The 24,888-nt window shown below is 39.7% G+C and overlaps 1 protein-coding gene across 2 annotated transcripts in view; it reads left to right on the top strand.

Moving 5' to 3' along the window:
* LOC126256298 (choline transporter-like protein 4) overlaps nucleotides 1–24,888 on the top strand; it is a 260,157-nt gene that overhangs the window by 82,843 nt on the left and 152,426 nt on the right. For both annotated transcript variants that reach the window (XM_049955468.1, XM_049955469.1), the window contains exon 5: nucleotides 15,888–16,000. In XM_049955468.1, the coding sequence (XP_049811425.1) occupies nucleotides 15,888–16,000 (113 nt within the window). The remainder of the gene's footprint in view (nucleotides 1–15,887; nucleotides 16,001–24,888) is intronic.

Below are 24,888 nucleotides of genomic sequence, written 5' to 3'. Positions count from 1 at the left end.
GTACAAAATGCACATTTACATTACCATTTGAATTATGCATTTATCATATCTATTTGACTTCTTGCTGCCTTTTCAGATATTTTGGCAATTACTGGAAATAGAGAAATTGTCTAATAATTGCATATCTTGTTTGGTCTTGGCCTTTTGGAAACTGGTGTAGAAATTGGTATTCTACTCACTAGCACAGCTAGAAATATCCTACATGTGGATTGCTGAAGGGTGAACGTGTACTAGGGAAGGAGGAAAAATAGACTAAATGTATTGACATGCAAATGATATTTACTGAACAAAGTACATTTACTTCAGAAGATGTATAAAAAATTAACATATAGGCATGCTACCAATGGTGTCATTGAGAGTTATGCAAAAGGTGGGAGAACATACATGTACAAAGGTCAAGCTGCCTTGTCCTGGACCAAAACAAAACACAGTTACAGGTTCATTCTCACATGGTATAGAACAAAACCAGTGCATTGCATGAGACCTACCCCATGACTTGCATCTGCATACTGAAAACACTGTATACAATAGTTAACTTCCAGCATTCTAGGTGAGTCATCTCTGCATGAAGTTATATTTACACAAGGGGAATGGCACAATATGCAACCGTAACTACATTAGATAGTAAAAGATCTAGCTGCAAGTTTATGTGAAAGGATTAATACAATGAAAATATTTCATACACTTGGAGGTTACATGCATGTAGGTAGGTGACTTTCTGAAAGTACGTGGGAGCCCATGAACATGCTCACATGGACATGCAAACTGCACCATTTGGTGGGTCTTTGGAAGGGGTGATAGGGGGGTGGCAGTGGTGCAGGGGGTGCCATCTGCAGTCCTTGCTAATTTAATGTGGCGGAAATTGTGAAGCAATTCCAAGAATAACTGTCTAGGAAGAGGGGCTGCAGGTGCCTGATTATAACTAAGAATGTTAGGCTCACTGGTTCTCACTGATTATACAAGTAGCTTGCAGTGCTTGTACTGTATAGTCATGCAAGGCCAGCTTAGTGGTATGTAGTCTTCTAGCTGCTTGTACGCCTATCTGGTAGCATTGTGCGGCAAGCTGTTAAGTTTCCTGCCCCTGTAATTAAACATCACATATCACTGGGAATTGTGTCAGCCATGAAGAAAAGATTCCAGCCACATTTTCTGCATGGAAAATTTAGAGAGCTCTCAAAAGATAGTTATCCTGTGCCTGTCTGACCACCATGTAATCACAGTGTTTGATAAGTTACATATAAAAGATTACGCTATCAGGGCTTACTCATGCAGAAGTTACATAGGAAAAGGAGGAGTTATTACATACATTAAGACAGAAAACAGGTTCAAAAACATTGAGACAAGTGAATTTTATAGTGATCAGCACATAGAAATGTGTGCTTGTGAATTAACGCTGAAAAATAGTTCACTGCATATAGAACCCCACTGAGACATTTTGAACTATTTATGAGGAATCTGAATACTGTAGTGTATTACCTGTCAGAATGAAGCATGCAATTAATCTGTGCTGAATTCAGTGTAGAATTTTCAAAAGGATTCTGATAGGAAAAATTATCCGGAAACTTCATTTGGATCCGACAACATGGTCTCAGTAATTAACTGTTCAACAGCAGTGGATAAAGATAACTGGATCCTAATTGATAATGTTTCCTTTTATGAAGCTCAAAGTAAGAAAATAACTGTTTACCCAGGAACATATTTCTCTGTGATCATGGTTCAGTGTTAGTTAGGATCAAGAACATAGCAACTGACTGTATGGATACTCCTCAGTGGAAATCAGTTAGAATAATTAAGGACAGCAGGATAAATGTTTTTAAGAATAGTTTACAGTAGATGACACGGGATGTAATTTATAATGAACCAAATGCTAACGTGAAATTTAATCTATTCCATGATAAATTCATATCATTATTTGAAAATAGTTTTCCACATAAGCTAATCAGAAAGAACGCTAAATAGCCAGGTAAAAACCATGGATCACTAGAGGGATTAAAGAATCTTGTGAAAGGAAAAGGGAAATGTATCTTGTGGCAAGAACAAGTAGGGATCCTCCAATAGTTGTACACTATACAAAATACTCAATATTACTAAGAAATGTTATTAAAAAACCAAAGAACATGCACATAATGTCAGAAATCAGTACTTCTGACAACAGACCTAAGGCAATATGGAATGTAGTGAAGCAAGAGACAACCAGCCACAGAACAGGACAGCAAGACTGAAGTCAATGGAAGGGAAGCAGCAATTGGATTATGCACATACTTTGTGTGTTGGCTTGATATACCGGTACAACTCCAACTACTACAATCTTGTTGAATCCTGGGCCAGAGAAATACCCTTGCATGAGTGCCATGGATGCACAGACTCTGAGGTGTGATAGGCCATGGAGGTGGACCAAGGCCAGTTTGCAGAAGTTGAGGTGGAGCTATGAATGAATATGGTCTGCTGAGCCACCTGAGTAGTTGGGGTTTGTAAGGAGGTTGCACCAGATATAGAACTCAGTGCTGGAACTTCATGCAGTTGGAGAATGAGATGAGTGTACGGGTCATTTCGTAACTTGGGCATCTCAGGTTTGGAGGACTGGGCAAAGGACTGGGTCCTGTAGTCTAGGGAGGAGGTAAGGACACAGGAGCAACTGAGGCAGTCGGCAACAATATTTGCAATGCCTGCTACATATTGGATGTCTTTTGTGAACTGCACCATGTATTCTTGCTGGCAGAACCGTGTTGACGATATCTGGATGCCTTCCTTCTGACAAAACCTTATTGTAAGAGGGCAGTGGTCAGTGAAAACAGTGAAGGGACACCTTTCAACTGAGGGTATTTCTGTTAGTAGAGTGTGGCACCTAAGGCAAACTGGTTGGCATCAGTGATGTTTGTGAGCAAGGTGGTAGTGGGGGTGGGCCAGAGGGGCGGCTACAGCTAGGTCATACTTCATGCACTCAAAACTGTCCATCATTTGGACACTTCCTTTTGCATGTTTTCCTTCAAGGTAAAGGGCTCCTGTACACTTGTGGCATTTCTATGGTTGTTTCAGAAAAAAATTGGCATGCCGAGGAACTGACAGATTTCCTTTAATGTTATGGGATGCAGGAAGTTGATTATTGCCTGGACCTTCTCAGCAAGTGGAGGGAGCCAGTAGCGGATATAGTATGTCAAAGAAATCTGTCAGTGGATTACCAAAAATGCACATCTCCAGGTTAATTATAACGCCTGCCTTCTGGAGGCAGAAGAATAACTCCTGTAGGTATTGGCAGCGCTGTGCAAGGTTATGAGAGTAGATGAGGACATCCTCCAGATGTGGAAAGCATCCAGGGCATAGTGCAGAACATTGTTTAGAAAGCACTACCTGGTTTGGGCAATGATGTGGAGCCCAATGGCATAAAAACTCTCTTGAAGAGGCTGAAAGCCATGATAATCACTGTTTTCTCAATGTCCTCAGGGGCGACCAGGATTTGTGCGACTGCTTTCATATAAGCAGTCTTGCTGAATACCTTGGCACCAGATAGGTCATTGCTGTAGCTTTGCTGGAGGGGCTCGGGGTAATGGTCAGGTTTCTTCTCATGTTTAGTGCCCAGTAGTCACTGCAAGGACGCCATGTCATCCCTTCTTTGAGGACCAAATGAAGTGTAGAGGCCCATGGGCTTTTAAAGAAGTGGAGCACATTGGGAGTGGTAGCTGTCTCAATTGCAGCCTGAGTAGTTTTTTTTTTGTTCTTTGGTGGTATGCTGTGGGTGCTACATAAAACCTGATCACCTGATGTTGTCTCTGTGTAGTGCTCCGTGTCATGGTGCACTTTCAGGGGAGGGGGAGGGGGCGGTGTTAGAAGGATGAGCAAGGGGAAGCAAATTCATGAGAAGATTGGCAAAAGCACCAGAATAGGATAGCTACTTGACAGGAAAGTGAATAACTACTTTGGACTGGCAGGGTATGTGACTGTGGGTTGTACCACTGATGCTGCAGGAATTCATTGGGGCAAGGAGCAGACCTTAAAGGGAAATGAAAACAGCGTCAATGATAGGGTCCATGATGTTGGCAGTGGTGAAAGCCTATGGAAAGTCTCAACCGAGGACTAGATCAATGGATCAGGTGTGGGAGAAGTAGGCGGTGATGGCTGAGCAATTAGCTGTAATGAGGAGTAGGGGGGAAGTTGTACAGCAACCAGAAGACAATAACTACTTGCAGGAAAAAGTGAATAGGTCAGATATGATATCAAATAGGTATTCAGATATGATATCAAATAGGTATGCCATAGTGAAGGATAGGTTGCAACGATTGTTTACAGATAGGTGCTGTGAGGTCCCAGAGCAACTGGATGCACCTATTGCTGGAATTCAGACTGTTCACCAGGCTCATAAGTGGCTTTGGTGTTTTACTCACTAGCACAGCTTATTGCTGTAAAGTGAGGGTGTGCTAGGGAAGGTAGAAAAACAAACTAAATGCATTGACATGCAAATGGTATTTATTGAACAAAAGATTTGGGGCCCATGAGCATGGTGCTCAAAAATTTGTAGCATTGCTTCTGAAACATTCATGGTACCAGCAGAGACCACTGAGGTCCCAAACATCTTCAGAGGGAGAGAGGCTGCGTGTGTGCAGGCATGCACACTGGGGAGGGTGTTGGGCAGGTGATCATCCTTGAAGGGTATAGGCGTTACGAAGGTCATGCACTGTGCGCACAGTGCTTGTTGGTGTATGTGACTGAGTTGAGCCTGGTGCAGATGTGGATGCATGTATGTATTCCAGAACAGCATTGAGTCATTAAGTGATCCATCTCTACATGGGTAGTGGGGTGTGGGGTGGGTGGCAGAAGTGCCTGAGTTTGCTGCATGTTTGGACGCCACTACCAGTGACTGTTGCGGTGCTGGGTAACAGTCGGTAAATACTGTGCACATGGAGGCAGTGGCTGTGGTGTTGGCGGCAGCAGAGGCAGCTTTTTGTCTGATAAAACAGCCACAGCGTCAGTGTTTCTGTGCATGTGTGGACAGGGATGGGCAGATTGTGGCAGGCAGGTGTGTAAGCCAGTTGGGGAATAATAGCTGTTCAGGTATTATGTTAGGTTTGGTGAGGGCGTGGAGGTGTTGAAGAAGCTGTGAGGGTTGCATATCAGTGCATTCTTAAAGCAGAATCAGTGCATATGTGCATTGCATCTAGGATGATGCTAACTGCACTTAACTGAATTCAGACTGTTCACCAGGCTCATAAGTGGTGCTGGTTTTTTACTCACTAGTGCAGCTAGAAATATCCTACAAGCTGACTGCTGTAGGGTGAGTGTGTGCCAGGGAAGCAAGAAAAACAAACTAAATGCATTGACATGCAAATGGTATTTATTGAATCAAAGATATCTACTACAGGGGGGACATAACAAATTGACATACAGCCCACAGTGATGGTAAGAGTTATACAAAATGTAGGGGAAGAAACATATACTATAGTTGAGCTGCCATGTTCCAGACCGAAACAAAACACCATTAATGTGCTGAGATGAAGGCACAGTTACAGATTCACTCTCAAAGTGCAGAGATCAAAACTGGTGTATTGCATGAGTCCTCTCCCCATGTCTTGTGTCTGTGCACTGAAAGTACTACATATATAATATTTCACGTCCAGCATTTTATGTAGGTCAGGTCTACATGAATTTATATTTACACAGAAGAAAAGGATACAATGTTCAACCACAACTACATTAGATAGTGAAAGAATCTAACTATAAGTTCTCATGAAGCAAAATGTGGATTATAAATAAGAGGCAAAAGGAGGATGCAAGGTTTTCATAAAGTGGAGCTAAAGAGGGATGCTCAACATTTGAGAGGAAAATTGAGTAACTAAAGGTCAACTGCTGAATCAAATTGGAGAAAAAAGAAGAGATCAATTCGTAGAATAGGCACAAAGGTTCAAATGGTTCAAATGGCTCTAAGCACTATGGGACTTAACATCTGAGGTCATCAGTCCCCTAGACGTAGAACTACTTAAACCTGACTAATCTAAGGACATCACACACATCCATGCCCGAGGCAGGATTCAAACCTGTGACCGTAGCATCAGCGCGGTTCCGGACTCGAGCCCCTAGAAACTCTTGGCCACAGTGGCTGGCCAACACAACACCCAGTCCCTGGGTGGAGAAAATCTCCGACCCAGCCGGGAATCGAACCCGGGCCCTTAGGATTGACATTCTGTTGTGCTGACCACTCAGCCAGCGGGCGCGGACTAGGCACAAAGACACCACTAATTTTGTAGTAAAGAAAAGTGGTGATGGAGGTGGGGGTTGTAAACTACAGGCTGGCATGGGACACACTAGGATGGAGAGCTGCATGAAACCATTCTTAGAACTAAAGACCATAACAACGTTCTGATTAATCAACAAAAGATATTCAGTAAATATCAACTGCAAGTATTGTTTTACAAAAATTCTTGAATTTATTCAATTAATGTTTCCCATATATAACAGTTTTCTGCCTCCATAGCTGAGTGGTCAGCATAGACAGCTGCCATGTGGAAGTCCAGGTTTGATTCCCAGTACTGCCAAGGATTTTGCCTTGGTGGGAGGAATGGTAACAGGGTGCAATCAGCCTTGTGACTCCAACTGAAGAGCTACTTGACAGAGTAGTAGCAGGTCCATGGTCTGGAAAGTCTGCAACGTGGCTGGGAGGCCATATGCCCCTTCAGACTGCATCTGTATGGTGAAATATACCAAATAGTTTCCAGCGTGATGAAGTGCTCCCCAATGTTTGTACCTGCCACTCACTTTCCCTAGCAGATGATGCAAATGCTTCAGCATAAAATGCATGGGTCTGCACCAAACATTACATGTGTAGTGAACATCCACATGGCATAGACTCTCTCCCAGGCTGCCTATACTTGTATGTGCATCAACCTGCTATCACATTGTATTCCTGATGTTCTGATGTATCCCTTGAGAATTGCATATTGTTTGACAGCCTTCCACAATATGGACATGAAGACACTACATCTTGTACCAGGGTTCCACACACAAGAGCTTTCAAATGCTCCCACAGATAAGTCAGTGGGTTTAGGTCTGCACAATGTGGAGTTCAGGGAATTGCTCCACCTCCACCTATCCGTCTGCCACGGAATTTGTTACTTAGAAAGCTACAAACATTAACACTGAAATGAGGAGCTGCATCCTGCATGAAGTTAATGTTGTGTCACATTTGCAAAGGCACATGTTTTAGCAGAATGGTTAGAGTATCCTCTAAAAAAGCATGATACATTTCTCTGTTGAGACTGTGTGGAAAGCCCTAACAAACCAGTTACCAATAATGCTGGCACATACTTTGACAGAAAATCTTTGTTAATAATGTAACTACATAGTTTCATGAAGATTCTCAATAGCCCATACATGTTGATCATGAAAATTTACTTTCTGGTCACATTGCAACAAAGCATCATCCGTGAACAGCACATTTGCAATAAGGTAATGGTATTTGGTATTGCATTTTAGCACAAGTGTTTGGCCTAAATGATCTGAGAGGTGACCATTTATGACATCTGTGAGGGGATGTAGTCAAAATTTGTGATAACATGATCAATTGAACTACTATGTGTATTACCTATTCTGGTGGGTACTAGACAAAGAAGACCTTTAGCCCCATAAGACTGGATACAATCTTCAAAACATTTGCTTTCCTGACCATCATGTAAAGCGTTTTTAGATTAGATTAGATTAGTTTACGTTCCATAGATCCGTGCTGAGGAGATCCTCGTGGATGTGGAACATGTCTTCTTCTTCTTCTTCTTCTTCTTCTTTTTTTTTTTTTTTTTTTTTTTTTTTTTTTTTTTTTTTTTTTTTTTTTAAAGCTGAAATAACAATACTAATAGTATGAATATATACAATACATCATTTGTTTCTCTTAAAAAATTCGTCAATGGAGTAGAAGGAGTTGGCCACTAGTAAGTCTTTCAGGCTCCTTTTAAACTGATCTTTATTTGTAACTAAATTTTTTATGTTTACTGGCAAATTATTGAAGATGAGTGTTCCTGAGTAGTGGACCCCTTTTTGAACTAAAGTAAGTGCTTTTAAGTCCTTGTGCAGATCATTTTTGTTCCTGGTATTGTATGTATGAACTGAGCTGTTTGTTGGAAAAAGAGATATATTATTTAGGACAAATTTCATTAATGAGTAAATATACTGTGAGGCAGTAGTTAGTATACCCAGTTCTTTGAAGAGGTTTCTACAGGACATCTGTGAATTTACTCCACAAAATAATACGTATTACACGCTTTTGGACTCTGAAAACTTTTGTTTGACTTGAAGAGTTACCCCAAAATATTATACCATATGACATTATGGAATGAAAGTAGGCAAAGTATGCAAGCTTTTTCATTTTATGTCGCCTATGTCTGCTAACACTCGAATTGCAAATACAGATTTGTTAAGGCGTTTCTGCAGTTCTTTGGTGTGCTCCTCCCAACTGAATTTATTATCAAGTTGTAATCCCAGGAATTTAAGACTGTCAACCTCTTCTATCTGCTCTTCTTCGTATTTTATGCATATGCTGGGTGGAAACCTCTTACAGGTTCTGAATTGCATATAGTGAGTCTTTTCAAAGTTTAATGTCAGTGAGTTGGCTTTAAACCATTTATTAATATCCATGAAAATATCATTAGCAGATCTTTCTAGAACTACACTTGACATACTATTTATTGCAATACTTGTGTCATCTGCAAACAAAACGAACTCTGCTTCTGGCAGTGTAACTGATGAGAGATTATAAATGTACACAAGAAAAAGCAATGGCCCTAAGATGGATCCCTGTGGGACACCACATGTAATTTCTTCCCATTCTGATGATGACTGATGACTTAATTCACTAGTCCCTTGCACTGACACCCTTTGTTTCCTGTTAGTGAGGTACGACTTGAACCATTTCGCAGCACTGCCCGTGACACCATGGAATTCTAATTTACTTAAAAGGATGTTGTGGTTCTCACAATCAAATGCCTTTGACAAATCACAGAAAATACCTGCTGCTTGTAATTTGTTATTTAATGAATTAAGTACATTTTCACTGTAGGTGTAAATAGCCTTCTCGACATCAGAACCCTTCAGAAATCCAAACTGTGTTCTTGATAATATGTTATTTGTGGTCAGATGGTTGAGCAGCTGCCTGTACATTACTTTTTCTAAAATTTTTGAGAATGCTGGCAAAAGTAAAATCGGTCTGTAGTTTGATGGTATCTCTTTATCCCCTTTCTTGAATAGAGGCTTCACATCTGCATATTTTAGCCAGTCAGGAAATGTCCCAGTTATAATTGATTGGTTACACAAGTAACGTAGAATTGTACTAAACTCACATGAACATGCCTTAATTAACTTTGTTGATATTTCATCATACCCACTAGAATGCTTTGTTTTTAAAGATTTTATTATGGACGTTATTTCTTTTGGTGAAGTGAGTGATATATTCATGTACTTGAAGCTATTTGTGAAGGCTAGTTTCAGATATTCAAGGGCATTATTTACTGATCCTGAAAGTCCCATTCTATCAGTAATGGATGTAAAGTACTTGTTAAACAGATTTGCCACACTATGCCCATCAGTTACTAATGTGTCATCTACCCTTAGTGCTATTTGCTCCTGTTCCTTTCTGGTTCTACCAGTCTGCTCTTTCACTATATCCCATATTGTTTTTATTTTGTTCCCTGACATTGCTATCTTCTTCTCGTAGTGCATTTTTTTAGACGTCTGAATTACTTTTTTTAATGTTTTACAGTATTCCTTGTATTTAGCTAAATCATCAGCTTTGGAGCTATTCTTGGTCAACAGATACTTTTTCCTTTTTGTCTTACAGGAAATCTTTATTCCTTGTGTAATCCATGGTTTTATTATAGACTTCTGTTTAATTTGAGTAACTTTTAGAGGAAAACAGTTTTCAAACATGGTACTGACATTGTTCATGAATGTGTTATATTTTTCATTCATGTCATGAGCACTATAAACATCTTTCCAATTCATATCTTTGAGCAGTTTTCTAAAACACTCAATTTTTGGTTGATTGACTACTCTCCTGTAGTCAGATTTAGCAGTCTTGATAATCTGCTTAGAATTTACGTCTAAAACAAGGAGCTGCATGTCATGATCTGATAGTCCATTTATAACAGGTTTTATGATATGATTTTGTTCCTTTGATTTGTCTATAAAAATGTTATCAACGGCTGTCCTTGAGGATTTAGTGATCCTAGTTGGAAAGTTTACAGTGTGAGTTAGATTGAAAGACAGCATTACTAACTGCAGTGAATGTTTACTGGAAGATTGCATTAGAAAATCTGTATTAAAGTCACCAGCAATCAAAATTTCTTTGTTTCTTCCTGTTAAATAACCCAAAAGAGCTTCTAGATGATCTAAGAATAGATTATAATTTCCTGCAGGTGCTCGGTAAATAGTTATTATTATATAGGATTTGTTATGGAACTCTACTTCTGTTGCACATGCTTCTAGATGCTGCTCTAAACAGAATTTATTAATGTCAATGTTCTTGAATTTATGGCAGTTTTTGATAAATGTGGCAACTCCTCCTCCATCCATATCTACTCTGCAGAAGTAGGAAGCTAGCTTAAATCCTGAAATGTCTAACATATCTATATCAGTGGTCACTTGATGTTCAGAGAGGCAGATTATGTCAATTTGGTTAGATGAATTCATTTCATCGATACAAATGAGTAGTTCGTCAACTTTCTTTCTAAGTCCCGGAATGTTCTGGTGTAATAAAGATAACTGATACTGCATACTAATGGGATTGTAACTGCTTTGGCGAAGATGAACTGGCAATTTCTGATTACTTTCTGTTAAACACTGTTTAAATGGAGGCTGTATGATAAAATCTGACTCTTGTTCATCTGTTTTCTCAAACTGAGTGTGTCTGCCAATCTCTCTTAAAACTCGTTTTCTTTCCCCCTTCCCTATCCTAAAAAATGCATCCCTCTGACACCTGTGACCACTGGTATTTTACCATTTGTGCCAGTGTCCCCCCTTAAGTTTTCTGCAATCAACCCAAACAGTTTTCCCTTCCCTTTCCTATTGAGGTGAAGGCCATGCCTAGTATAGTCCCACCTATCGATAGCATCCACAGGAATCAAACCAATATGGGACCCCATATCCGTCCTAAGTAGCCACTCCAACTCTAAATTCACCCTCCCCACGGAAGAGTTCAAATGAGGCCGATCATGGCATCTCAACACAGACACAAATCCCACACTCGTATGCTTTGTTGCTGACGCTATCTTCACCAGGTCAGGTCAGGTTATAATGTTGATGCTCATATCTCTCAGTGTGACGAGATTTGCACTTATACGACCTGACATTAATTTACTTATAACTCCATCAAGTGATTTCAGCAAAGCATCAAAATTTCCACAGGGGGATCTATATAAACCTATGACATAGAAAGGAACATTACAAAATGTGAGTTTAAGAATTGCTTTTAAACTGGAATCGGCTTTCATGTCTAGAACTTGTACATGTTCTCATAGGTCATGATGCTAGTACAACAAATTCCATTTCTGCAGGTTTAGTTAAATGAGACAGGGTAAATGCTTTTTTGAAATTTTCATTTGTTGAGTTGTTCTTCTGAACTTTATGGCATTATGTTGTTTTTTCGAGGTTCAGAGTTATGAGTAGTTTGGTAATAATTTCATCTGCTGTCTCTTAAATAAAAGCAATGCAGTATTTGGTGTTAAATATGTTCCATTTATTCACTGGTAGGTTGATAGCTACACAATATATATATATATATTGCAGCACTTCCACGAATGTTGCACAGTAGTTAAATTTACCTCTAGAATATACACATTTCGAGTCAGTTTTACCTCAGAAGATTTTAAGGTCTATCGATAACTTTTGGTATCATATGATTTCTTACAATATTATTTTCATTCACAGATATTTAGCAAAATACAATATTGATGGTAACAATAGGACAGATATCAATGGTTCTTTTGCAGAAATGAAATGTTACATGGGTGCTTAATTATGGCAATATGATTTTATGATTTTTTTGTTAACAGTATGTGTAAGTTGACTAGAGAGTGACATTTTGCATTAGCATGTTAATCTAGTTTTCTTAAAGCTATGGCTTTTTCAGTGCTGTTCAGTTTTTTTAAGTGTGTAGAATCAGTTATGTTTTGAATATGTTATTCTGATGCAATTTTTTCTTGCATATTTTAAATTATCCTCAATACAGCAAGTTTGATGGAAAGTGGGAATTTTTTTGGGGTCTCTATGACCTGAGCTTTCTGTGAGGTATAAATTTTGGAGAAGATTAATAGTTTTTGTAATACAAAATTTTTTAAATTATGTGTTTCTTAAATTTCATTGTTGTCTCCATGTTTTGGTAACTTTAATGATTATTTATGAGCTGTAGATAGTAACAGACTAGATTGAAAATCATTATCTATTGAATCACTCAATTGCTTTGCTATTTATTAGTATTGTTTTCTTATGTACTTTCAGTCATGGTAGGAATTATGGGTTGTCATCAGATATTACTAACTGGAATACATATATTCATCTATCATGTCAGTAAGCACATGTCAGCAACCCAGATAGCTTATGAAAGTTGTTATTCCAATTATAGGTGTTAATCTTTAACTAACAGCATGAAAATATCAGTTAAACTTCTTGATACCTAGTCTGTCAAGATTTGATGCCCAGCCACTAACCTGATTATAAAATGAAAAAATCAATATCATACAACAAACATAAAACCTGAACATTTTTGCAGTTGACTGATACCCATTTTTGCTCTAGTAATCTATGATAAGATTATACTTGAAAGAGAGTAAGTTTTACCAGCTAATCTGTGTAGAATATCACAGGCCTTTATAATATTGCAGCAATTGTAACTCACACCAAATAAGCAAGACCGTTTTGGCACAAATGGTCATTTTTATGTACATCATTTACATAAAAACACGACAGAATGCAATTCATGAAGTACCAATATCAAATGCCTGTTAGGCCTACTACATTCAAAAAGTTTTGTGTTAGGAAATAGTTTCACATTTCATTCATATGCTTCAGATTCTCAAGCATGAGATCTAAAAGTAGCAGTATGAAATTTTTATATATATTTGAAATCGTCATATTCTTTCATATAATTTTGTGTGATTTCCCCATTTCTTCTCATTCCACATTCTAACAAACAATGTGGCCATCTCTAATCATGTAACTGTTCCTGCCATTGTCAAAACTTAATTCTCTGGTTAACTGCCAGAATCACCAATTTAGTTATCTCACGTTTATTCTCGGTTTAGGTATTATTACCTGTCCATACAATGAATTTTCCCCATTGTTCCTAGAAAAGAATTTAAGTGGCTGCTAACTAGGAACTGTAGAACTGGCCCTTAGTAGTGTAACAATCTGGCAAAAACTTTCTGTCAAAATTTCATTTCCTTGGATACACCGAGAAGATTTATATGTAAACTATCTTATCTGTTATCCCTGTTATTCATTTATTTCCATTCTGGTAGTCTGAATCGGTGGATTTTGCCAATAATTATAACAGTGCTAATCATTCACACAAATGGCTCTGAGCACTATGGGACTTAACTTCTGAGGTCATCAGTCCCCCAGAACTCAGAACTACTTAAACCTAACTAACCTAAGGACATCACACATCCATGCCCAAGGCAGGATTCGAACCTGCGACCATAGCGGTCACACGGTTCAAGACTGTAGCGCTTAGAACTGCTCGGCCACCCCGGCCGGCTTCATTCACACATCCAGTCAACCAGATAAACAAACACCAATTGGCATTCACTCATTTGGGTTTATTATTCTCATCTCATTTAGCCCTCCCCCTTTGTCTGTGGGAAAACTTTAATTTCTGGATTTTCTAGATGTGATGAGGATTCCACTGGCAGAGACATCACATACACTATGCACACATTCAAAAACCAACGGGGATCCATTTCAAAATCATAAGAATAATTGATAGACAAGATGTGCTGGATAGAGGACAGTTTGTGAAACAAGGTTTTCTTCTTCAAGAATGTGAATTTGGTGCCCCCTGAAATTTCCACCCAGGACAGTTACCCCAGTTTGTATGACTTCCCTGTTTAATACCTGGCAAACTAAAGTCTCCCCCTATTATAGCATGATCAGGAAACTTACTCATGATGTTCTCCAAGTTTTCTTTGAAGCAGTCAACCACTGTGGTTCCTGAGGCAGGTTGTCTATTTCAGAAATTAACCTCCATTTGGCTCTAAATAAAAGGAAAAGAAAAAATACTGGCCTAGAATTTTTTTCCTCTATCATGTACATCTCGAAACTACAGCTTTTTGCTTTTTTCATCATAGTAACCATTTAAATTTAAACTAGTGAACAGTTATGATAATAACTGTTCACTAGTTTAGAAATTTCTTCTTCATAAAATACTTCCACCTGGACAAGTAGCAAACCTTTCACAACACTTTGAAGTTTGTCGTCGTCACTGAAATGCTGCAATTCAAGCCACCTCTTCGTGTAAGTGAAGGGATGATAATCTCCTGGCGCCAAATCACTACTGTATGAGGGATAATAAAAAAATGTCCCATTTGAACTGGTTCAAAATCTCTAAGAGTTTTTGGGGATTTTTGAGGAGGAATGTTTTCATGAACAAACGCAACACCAAATATCAGCATATCATGACATTTGTTTAGGATGGCTCACTTGTATTTCTTCAAAGTTTCACAGTTTGGACATTATACAGTACACATGTAGAGATGAATGTCTGCTGTTGAAGTGTTTTGTGCTGAGAGAAATCTTATTACTGCTCACACTTTGCATTTTGCGGGACATTCTATTATAGTGCTCATGTTTTGGGGTTCTAACAAGTGAATACATGAAAGAATGAAGTTCATACTTCCACAGCTGGACATTTATTGAATCAGAGAACATTCAGGTGCTCCACATGCAAATACGAGCACCACACTAGAAAAGTGGTTACTTTCTAAACCACCCTCATATCTGATTACGATGTGTGACCCCCCCTTCCCCACCCCTCCCTCCTTTTTGTTACTTACCTTCTGAAGTTGAAGCCAAAATGTTCTTGAGAAGACTTTAAACTCATTTCTTGGCTGTGAAATGCACATTTTTCAATTTTATTCTCTTGAAATAGTACAAAAATCGTCATTTGATATTACACAATGTGGAGGAATACTTATTTCTATAGCGAGGAAAGTGTTTGTGAAGAAGAAAAATTTGCTAACATTGAGTATAGATTTAAGTGTCAGGAAGTCCTAACTAAAAGCATTTGTATGGAGTGTAGCCATGTATGGAAGTGAAACATGGATGATAATTAGTTTAGACAAGACAAGAATAGAAACTTTTGAAATGTGGTGCTACTGAAGAATGCTGAAGATTAGATGACAGATCGCATAATTAATGAGGAGTTACTGAATAGAATTGGAGAGAACAGGAATTTGTGGCATGACTTGAATAGAAGAAGGGATCGGTTGGTAGTGCACATTCTGAGGCATGAAGGGAACACCAATTTAGTATTGGAGGGAAGCGTGGAGGGTAAATATTGTAGAGGGAGAGCAAGATCTGAAAACACTAAGCAGATTCAGAAGGATGTAGGTTGCAGTAGTTACTCAGAGATGAAGAGGCTCACACAGGATAGAGTGGCGTGGAGAGCTGCATCAAACCAATGGCTGGTTGGTTTAAAAAAGCCTTGGAAAATTTAGCAGAAAAGCTGTAATACAACTGTTGTGATGTTAGATTTTTGTTGGTCTATGTTCCAACAGAATAAAATGATATAATGTATTCTCTTAGTACTCTAGTTTAACATACTTGACTGGTTTTAATATTCTGAGTTATTGCTTAAAGAAGTATCTTAATATAAACCTTGCTCACTGGTTTAATATTCAGAAATATTTTTTTCTTTGCAGTTGGTAAAAGGTGTCTGCCAGTACCTAAGATCAACTCTACATTATTGAAGAGAGCAGGAGTTGATGTGGAAGAGTTTATTGATGGCCAAACTATTAAACAAAATTTGACACATGTAAGTATACTTACCAAATTAGCTATATAAAATATCAGTACTTCATTCTTCAAAATCTCTGCATGTAGTTGAATGTTGTTAAATAGTACATGAATTGCGATTCATTATTTGTGCACTTCTGGTTTGGTAAACGAGTACTATTGCACAATGTAGTTTTCACTGGGAGGGGATGCTAACAGAGCTACTAAACATCCTCTCATGGTCTAGTGGAATAGTCCTATGTAACCATTGGTGTCAGTACCTTTATGGGGCAGGTTTTCATACTTATTTATTTATTTATTTATAATAAATAAATAAATAACGATATGAATATAATAGGGAAACATTCCACGTGGGAAAAATATATTTAAAAACAAAGATGATGTGACTTACCATACGAAAGCGCTGGCAGGTCGATAGAAACACAAACACACACGTTCATACACACAAAATTCTAGCTTTCGCAACCAATGGTTGCTTTGTCAGGAAAGAGGGAAGGAGAGGGAAAGACGAAAGGATGTGGGTTTTAAGGGAGAGGGTAAGGAGTCATTCCAATCCCGGGAGCGGAAAGACTTACCTTAGGGGGAAAAAAGGACAGGTATACACTCGCACACACACACATATCCATCCGCACATACACAGACACAAGCAGACATTTGTAAAGGCAAAGAGTTTGGGCAGAGATGTCAGTTGAGGCGGAAGTAAAGAGGCAAAGATGTTGTTGAAAGACAGGTGAGGTATGAGCGGCGGCAACTTGAAATTAGCGGAGGTTGAGGCCTGGCGGATAACGAGAAGAGAGGATATACTGAAGGGCAAGTTCCCATCTCCGGAGTTCTGACAGGTTGGTGTTAGTGGGAAGTATCCAGATAACGCGGACGGTGTAACACTGTGCCAAGATGTGCTGGCCGTGCACCAAGGCATGTTTAGCCACAGGGTGATCCTCATTACCAACAAACACTGTCTGCCTGTGTCCATTCATGCGAATGGACTGTTTGTTGCTGGTCATTCCCACATAGAAAGCTTCACAGTGTAGGCAGGTCAGTTGGTAAATCACGTGGGTGCTTTTACACGTGGCTCTGCCTTTGATCGTGTACACCTTCCGGGTTACAGGACTGGAGTAGGTGGTGGTGGGAGGGTGCATTGGACAGGTTTTACACCGGGGGCAGTTACAAGGGTAGGAGCCAGAGGGTAAGGAAGGTGGTTTGGGGATTTCATAGGGATGAACTAAGAGGTTACGAAGGTTAGGTGGACGGCGGAAAGACAATCTTGGTGGAGTGGGGAGGATTTCATGACGGATGGATCTCATCTCAGGGCAGGATTTGAGGAAGTTGTATCCCTGCTGGAGAGCCACATTCAGAGTCTGATCCAGTCCCGGAAAGTATCCTGTCACAAGTGGGGCACTTTTGTGGTTCTTCTGTGGGAGGTTCTGGGTTTAAGGGGATGAGGAAGTGGCTCTGGTTATTTGCTTCTGTACCAGGTCGGGAGGGTAGTTGACAACCTCAACTCCTTTGGTTCCATCAGATTCACCTGGTCCTACTCCAAATCCCATGCCACTTTCCTTGACGTTGACCTCCATCTGTCCAATGGCCAGCTCCACACGTCCATCCACATCACACCCACCAACAAGCAACAGTACCTCTATTATGACAGCTGCCACCCATTCCACATCAAACGGTCCCTTCCCTACAGCCTAGGTCTTCATGGCAAACGAATCTGCTCCAGTCCGGAATCCCTGAACCATTACACCAACAACCTGAAAACAGCCTTCACATCCCGCAACTACCCTCCCGACCTGGTACACAAGCAAATAACCAGAGCCACTTCCTCATCCCCTCAAACCCAGAACCTCCCACAGAAGAACCACAAAAGTGCCCCACTTGTGACAGGATACTTTCCGGGACTGGATCAGACTCTGAATGTGGCTCTCCAGTTGGGATACAACTTCCTCAAATCCTGCCCTGAAATGAGATCCATCCGTCATGAAATCCTCCCCACTCCACCAAGAGTGTCTTTCCGCCGTCCATCTAACCTTCGTAACCTCTTAGTTCATCCCTATGAAATCCCCAAACCACCTTCCTTACCCTCTGGCTCCTACCCTTGTAACCGCCCCCGGTGTAAAACCTGTCCAATGCATCCTCCCACCACCACCTACTCCAGTCCTGTAACCCGGAAGGTGTACACGATCAAAGGCAGAGCCACGTGTGAAAGCACCCACGTGATTTACCAACTGACCTGCCTACACTGTGAAGCTTTCTATGTGGGAATGACCAGCAACAAACAGTCCATTCGCATGAATGGACACAGGCAGACAGTGTTTGTTGGTAATGAGGATCACCCTGTGGCTAAACATGCCTTGGTGCACGGCCAGCACATCTTGGCACAGTGTTACACCGTCTGCGTTATCTGGATACTTCCCACTAACACCAACCTGTCAGAACTCCGGAGATGGGAACTTGCCCTTCAGTATATCCTCTCTTCTCATTATCCGCCAGGCCTCAACCTCCGCTAATTTCAAGTTGCCGCCGCTCATACCTCACCTGTCTTTCAACAACATCTTTGCCTCTTTACTTCCGCCTCAACTGACATCTCTGCTCAAACTCTTTGCCTTTACAAATGTCTGCTTGTGTCTGTGTATGTGTGGATGGATATGTGTGTGTGTGCGAGTGTATACCTGTCCTTTTTTCCCCCTAAGGTAAGTCTTTCCGCTCCCGGGATTGGAATGACTCCTTACCCTCTCCCTTAAAACCCACATCCTTTCGTCTTTCCCTCTCCTTCCCTCTTTCCTGATGAAGCAACCATTGGTTGCGAAAGCTAGAATTTTGTGTGTATGAATGTGTTTGTTTGTGTTTCTATCAACCTGCCAGCACTTTCGTATGGTAAGTCACATCATCTTTGTTTTTAAATAAATAAATAACGACATATACCAGTGGTTATGTAAATGCTGTTCAGCCTTCTATGTCACCATGACTACCACCAAATTATCAATTAGGAGAAATGGGCTTAGGTAGAGTGTGTATACTGGCAACTCACAATATCCTGTTGTGAAGCATGCTCTACAACATGATAATCGTGATCTCGGCACCTGTTACACCATATGTCTGGATTCTTCCCTCAGACGCCTGTTTCTCAGAACTCCACACGTGGGAACTAGCACTACAACATGTCCTTGGTTCTCGCCCCCCAGCTGTCCTTAATTTACTTTAATTTCTTCCATCTCAGCACTTTTTCAGCAACTACTATTTGCTTCACTCTGTTTTAGTTTTCTATGTATTTCATTGTCTTACCCACCTATTTTTCACTGCTCCCTTCCCATCTGTTACATACACTCTTCTTAACTCATGTATGATGTTCAAACAGTAATCTCTTTCTACATATTACCCTGGCTCTCAGGTTTTCAAATCTCGTCTGATGCTGTTTCCAACAATCAGTCTTTCCTTCTCATCCCATGCAGTAAGTCTCCTACGGTTCTGGGTGACTTTCATAAAATCTACCGCTTTTCCTAGACCAGTCCTTTTCCTTCACCTCTCTTGATTCCCCTTCAACCCTTCTGTCTGAAGAAGGAGCCACTGGCTCCAAAAGCTTGCCAATTACAGCTCTCTTTTATGTGTATGTTCTGCCACCGTGTCGGAGTGGATTTTTTATCTATCCAATTGAACTATTTTGTCAATATTTGACGGTTTTCACTGTTATATTAAACCATTATGCTACGCATGCATCCATAATCCTGCTCAACTAAGCAGGCTGCCATATTGCACACATCATAGTAGCATCCAACATGTACATTACCATCACTCTATGGCAGATTGAAAAGGAAATCTTCCAGTACATTTTTCAGCATGCGAGTGATAGGTCTCCCATGCTAATTGTAATAAGAGGCAATTCTGAGTTCTGAACAAGACATTCCAGTGCAGTGTCTTTTCAGTCCAGACCATAGGATATGGTATTCAACCACTGATGCAGAGAGGGCTATAACTATTGCATTATATCAATATCAGTCTAATACTGTGGATGAAGCTATGCTGTCACTTAGAGCCTTACAAAGAAGGTATGAAATATTCAATTTCACTTCGGTGAATGAATCTATATACATGCTCAACTCTTCATATGACCCACCTCTATCAATTGCTTTCACACAGATGTCACTGTCACAGCAGCACATTATGATTGTATCAATTTAAATGTCATCATATAATCAGACAATGGGAAGCCCAGGATGGCATAATAATCTTATGAAAAGGAGAAACTGCTACTCACCATATAGAGGAGACACTGGATAACAGACAGGCACAACGAAAAGACTTCTATACATTCATCTTTTGAAGTACAAAACACACACACACACACACACACACACACACACACACACACACACACAAAAGCACAACTCACATGATCAATGATTGTGGCCACTGTAGCCAGCAGGAGGTGGTCACAGTGGTGGGAACTGTAGGGTAGGGGAGTGGTTGCAGAAGGAGCATAGGGTCTGACAGGAATATTGTGGAGATTGGGAGGGTGACGGAAAACTATTCTAGGTGTGGTGGGCAAAATTTCAGGTGGAATGGATTTCATTTCAGGGCATGATTTTAGGATGTCATGGCCCTGTCAAAGTGGCTGTGTAACACACTCCAGACCTGGATAACAATGAGTGTCATGTGGTGTGCTCCAAAATTAGGAAGAACATAAAAGGTTGGGGTGCATGGTTTGAGTGTGGTGAGAATTTCTATTGATTGAGGTATTAGTCCTTGTGAGGGCCTGAGGCCTTAAGGAGGGGCTGCAGGTCAATTTGAACCACAGGGATGGGATCTTGATGCTGGTGTAGACCTTCAGTATCATACTCCTTTCAGTCAAGTACTACAGTGGTAGATCCTTTGTCTGCTGGGAGGATAATGATGGAGTAATCAACTTTTAGGGAACATAGAGTCTGGAGTTCTGCAGAGGACATGTTAAGGTCATGTTGTAGGGGCCTGAGGTAGGGTTGTGAAGCAATGTTCAATGCAAAGAATTCTTGGAAGGGATGATTTTGAGGTAGTAGCGGCAGATCATGTTGGGATCATGGTTTGAACTCTTCAAGGTAGGGTTAAGTGTCAGGTTTGTTGTCTGAAAGGTTTTGGGATTAGGTTGCAAAGTGATATTTTCAATGGATCTTACATGTGAAGGAAAGTAGGTCCTTCACCAAGCAGCATAATCAAATGCAGGTTTAGGGCTGAAAGTGAGACCCTTAGACAATACAGACAATTCAGGAGGAGAGAGTGCTTTAGATGAGAGGTTAAGGACACTGTCCTGTTGTGACTGGTTCTTGTGATAATGGGTTACTGTTGGTCTGGGACACAGTGGTGAAGGCTGTTGGATGTTAAGGACATTGGCCAAGCTCAGTTTGTAGAAGATATGATGATGAAGATGTTTGGTTTGTGGAGTGCTCAACTGCACGATTATTGGCACCTGTACAAATTCCCAACCTTTGCTCAGTCCAGTCTCTCCACTTTCATTAATGATGATGAAATGATGAGGACAACACAAACACCCAGTCACCTCAAGGCAGGTGAAAATCCCTGACCTGCCGGGAGACAAACCCAGGACCCCATGCTCGGGAAAGGAGAACTCGAGTGCGAGACCACGAGCTGCGGATGTTTGTAGAAGAGGTGTGGTGGTTGATGGTGTGGCTGTTTAGTGAGCTGCAGAGGAACAGGAAGGGAAACATTACTGTTCAGGTAGTTTAGGACAAGGTGGGATAGCTTTTGAGGTGAAGTCTGGCATGTTGTTGCAGTTTGAAGTTGACTTGGCAGATGATACCATTCAAAGAAACATGAGGGGCAGATAACCGCAGGATGTTGTAGTAAGAGAGAAGTCTGGTAGAGTAGAAATTGGCTGATGAGGCAGATGGGTCACAGATTAGCCAAGTAAGAGCAAGAGATTGCTGTATTTGAAAATAAAAGAGCCTGGTGTAGATTAGGATTACATCCAGAAACAGGGACTTTCAGTGTTAGGTCTTTTGGAGTAACTCCAAGGGACAAGCAGGTTTCAAGAAACAGAGTGAGGCCTTAGTTTTGATAGAGCATAATGGTTTGGAACATGATTGGATACACTCATATGTACTGAGAGCAAACCGAACATTATCCACTACACCAAGGAAAATTTAGAGCCTTGGGTACTCCTCTTTTTCAGGCAACTCCATATGCCATATTTCAGTAGGATGCTATGCCCAGTCTTCTTTGAAGAAGTATAGCTACCTTGCACTTTTGCCTAATGCATTGCCCATCAAACATCTCTGATACATGAGTAGTCAACCACTGATTCAGAATAGTACTCTAACAAATGAATTGTAAACCACTCAAATACCATAGAAACATACCCAGCCACCATTTTATTCCATATCACAACATTCAGAGTTTCTGATTAACCTAAGGCCTGTGTGTGCTTCACACCATACTGATGTCTCACCTAAGGGACTGTATTGCAAATATAATTTGTTGCAACAAGTTTATCTGTGCCACTTTAATTTCCCAATGTTTGACAGTATTCTTTGAGATCTTATATAGTTCTGTATCCCAATCATTTGTGCATTGTCATTTAAGTAATATGTAGTATAAAGTTATTTCAACCACACTATCCTCCTTGGTCTTGCAACTTTCACAAATATCGATAGCTGTATTAAAATCTCATCAGAACCTGTGGTATCAGGAAAGTGTTAATTATGTATGATTTAGATTGTATACTATTACAAAATACCATAATACTTAAACTGGAAATATGGTGCTTGCTATTACTCATGTGGTTGTACTTACCCATGTATTTTTGCAATCCTCTGATTATCTGAATGTAACAGATAAGGGTTGTGAAAGCTTCATCCAAACTATTACTTGACATTGAATATAATAACATTATCATGAAACTGTGAAATATGCAGTAGATGGTTATTTTGTGAAGCAAAACACCATGAGTGAAATATAACTACGTTACAGTGCCATAAGTGGTAGTTAACAGTTTACCAACCATTACAGCTTGACACTCAGTTGAAGATGGACACAAAGTGCCAATTCTCTGCACATCCATAAGTACTCATTTATTGGCAGCTATATACATTCTTAGTATGGTACCTAATACCACATTAAAGTGATTGAAGTTGTATTTCTTCTTCTCTATCTTCTTCTTCTTCTTCTTCTTACTCTTCCATTTCAAGAAGTGTGTGTTGAACCATTCTCAAACCAAAGGAATTTAACAAAACTGTTGTCTCCATATGTTCATTGGCCATCTCATATTCTGTCTTCCAGCTTGGTTGAAATGTAATGTTTGCCATGACAGGTGCTTTTAATTTGATTACACCATTTTTCCTTTGTAGTGCCTAATCTCTTCTGTCATTGTCGTTTTCATGTTTATTTGTTGTCATATGTCTTGACTCCAAGTTTGTAAAGCATTATTTAATTTAAACACATTTTCTTGTAAAGCACTTTCACTGTCTTCTAGGAGAACTTGGAGTTTTCTTTTAATCGTAGATGAATATATTGTATAAGCAGCATTTAAATTTATATTGAGCATTCTTTTTTGTCTCCTTTCTTGTGTGTACTTATAATTATTGTCATCCTCCATTTCTCAGGAATTTTCCCAAACCAACAAATATCATTCACCAACTGCACAAATAACTTTTATACATTTAATGGGCATATTTTGTAAGTTCCAGATTTATTCTACGCATGGCTCTAGCCTTTCTGGTCCTGGCCTACTTTCAGCTAATTTCAAAATCTCTCATTGTGACTTTATTTTATTCTCCAACATTCATAGTATTTGGATAGTGGGGCTCATCTTCCTTGACTAATAGCTGCTTGTAGTACTGTAAGCATTCCCTTCCTGGTATTATATCTATCTTTGCATTCCCATTGATTTCAATGTGCAAATTTTTGAATATTTTGAATCCAAACTTTTGAGCTCCAGTTAAATCACATTCTAGTCTTTTAACATTTCTTTCTCAGCTACCTCTGCTATCAAGTTTGTGAACTACTGCTCTTTGCTTTATGTACTGTACCTTTTCTTCCACTTTCTTACCATTGATCCAAATCAGATATAGTTCTTATTTCCATTATAGCTTACTTGAGTTCATCATTCTGTAATTTTAACTGATTTGGTTTTTGTAGTTTTTATGTTCCAAGTATTTCCTTAGCAGGGTTAATTAAAATTTCCTTTAACTTGTTCCACTCCTGTTTTATCTCTGACAAAATTCTGCATTTTCATCTGATGCAGATGTCTGTTTCCAGATTGTTCTAAAACTGTTTAAAAATTGGGCTATTATTTTTCTGACTTGTTCATTTTTTCCTCAGAAACCTACTAGGAAGCTTAATCTCAGATCCCAGTAAAAAATGATCAGTATCAATTGCAGATCCTTTAAATACTCCTGTATCCTGTAAATATGGCCAAACTTTCTGATTTACTATTGTGTAACCTATAATAAACCTACTTCCACATTCTGCTCAAATGTACTTACAGACATATTTATCTGGATAATAAATATTAGTAATTCATAAGCTACTGTATGAACATAAATCAATAAGTGGCTTCAGTTTGAATTCTGAGTTTGCTATCCATGTTGTCCAGTGATAGGAGGTTACCAAACTCACACAACAAATTCTGTCATGCAGACTGTCAATGATCTAACAGCTTATCAGGAAACAGAATGTGTTGTGGCAAGTGTGTCTCTTCCACTTTTATTGTATCATGTTCTAAGAGCTCTTGTATGCTTTCATACATTGTTTGTCGTTTCCATACCATGTGACTACATATTCCATTCCTTCATTTGTTAGGTGGTATCATCTGTGCATTATTTATAGTGTAGCTTATTCTACATTTACAATATGCAAAACTCAATACTGTCATGTAGCAGTACTATCAAATCAAAGGCAAACTGCAGTCCAGAATACAGC

Source organism: Schistocerca nitens, chromosome 1 (assembly GCF_023898315.1).
Source record: "Schistocerca nitens isolate TAMUIC-IGC-003100 chromosome 1, iqSchNite1.1, whole genome shotgun sequence".
Lineage (NCBI taxonomy): Eukaryota > Metazoa > Arthropoda > Insecta > Orthoptera > Acrididae > Schistocerca > Schistocerca nitens.
The sequence above is the reverse complement of the archived record's forward strand: the minus strand, read 5'-3'. Positions and strand labels throughout refer to the sequence as shown.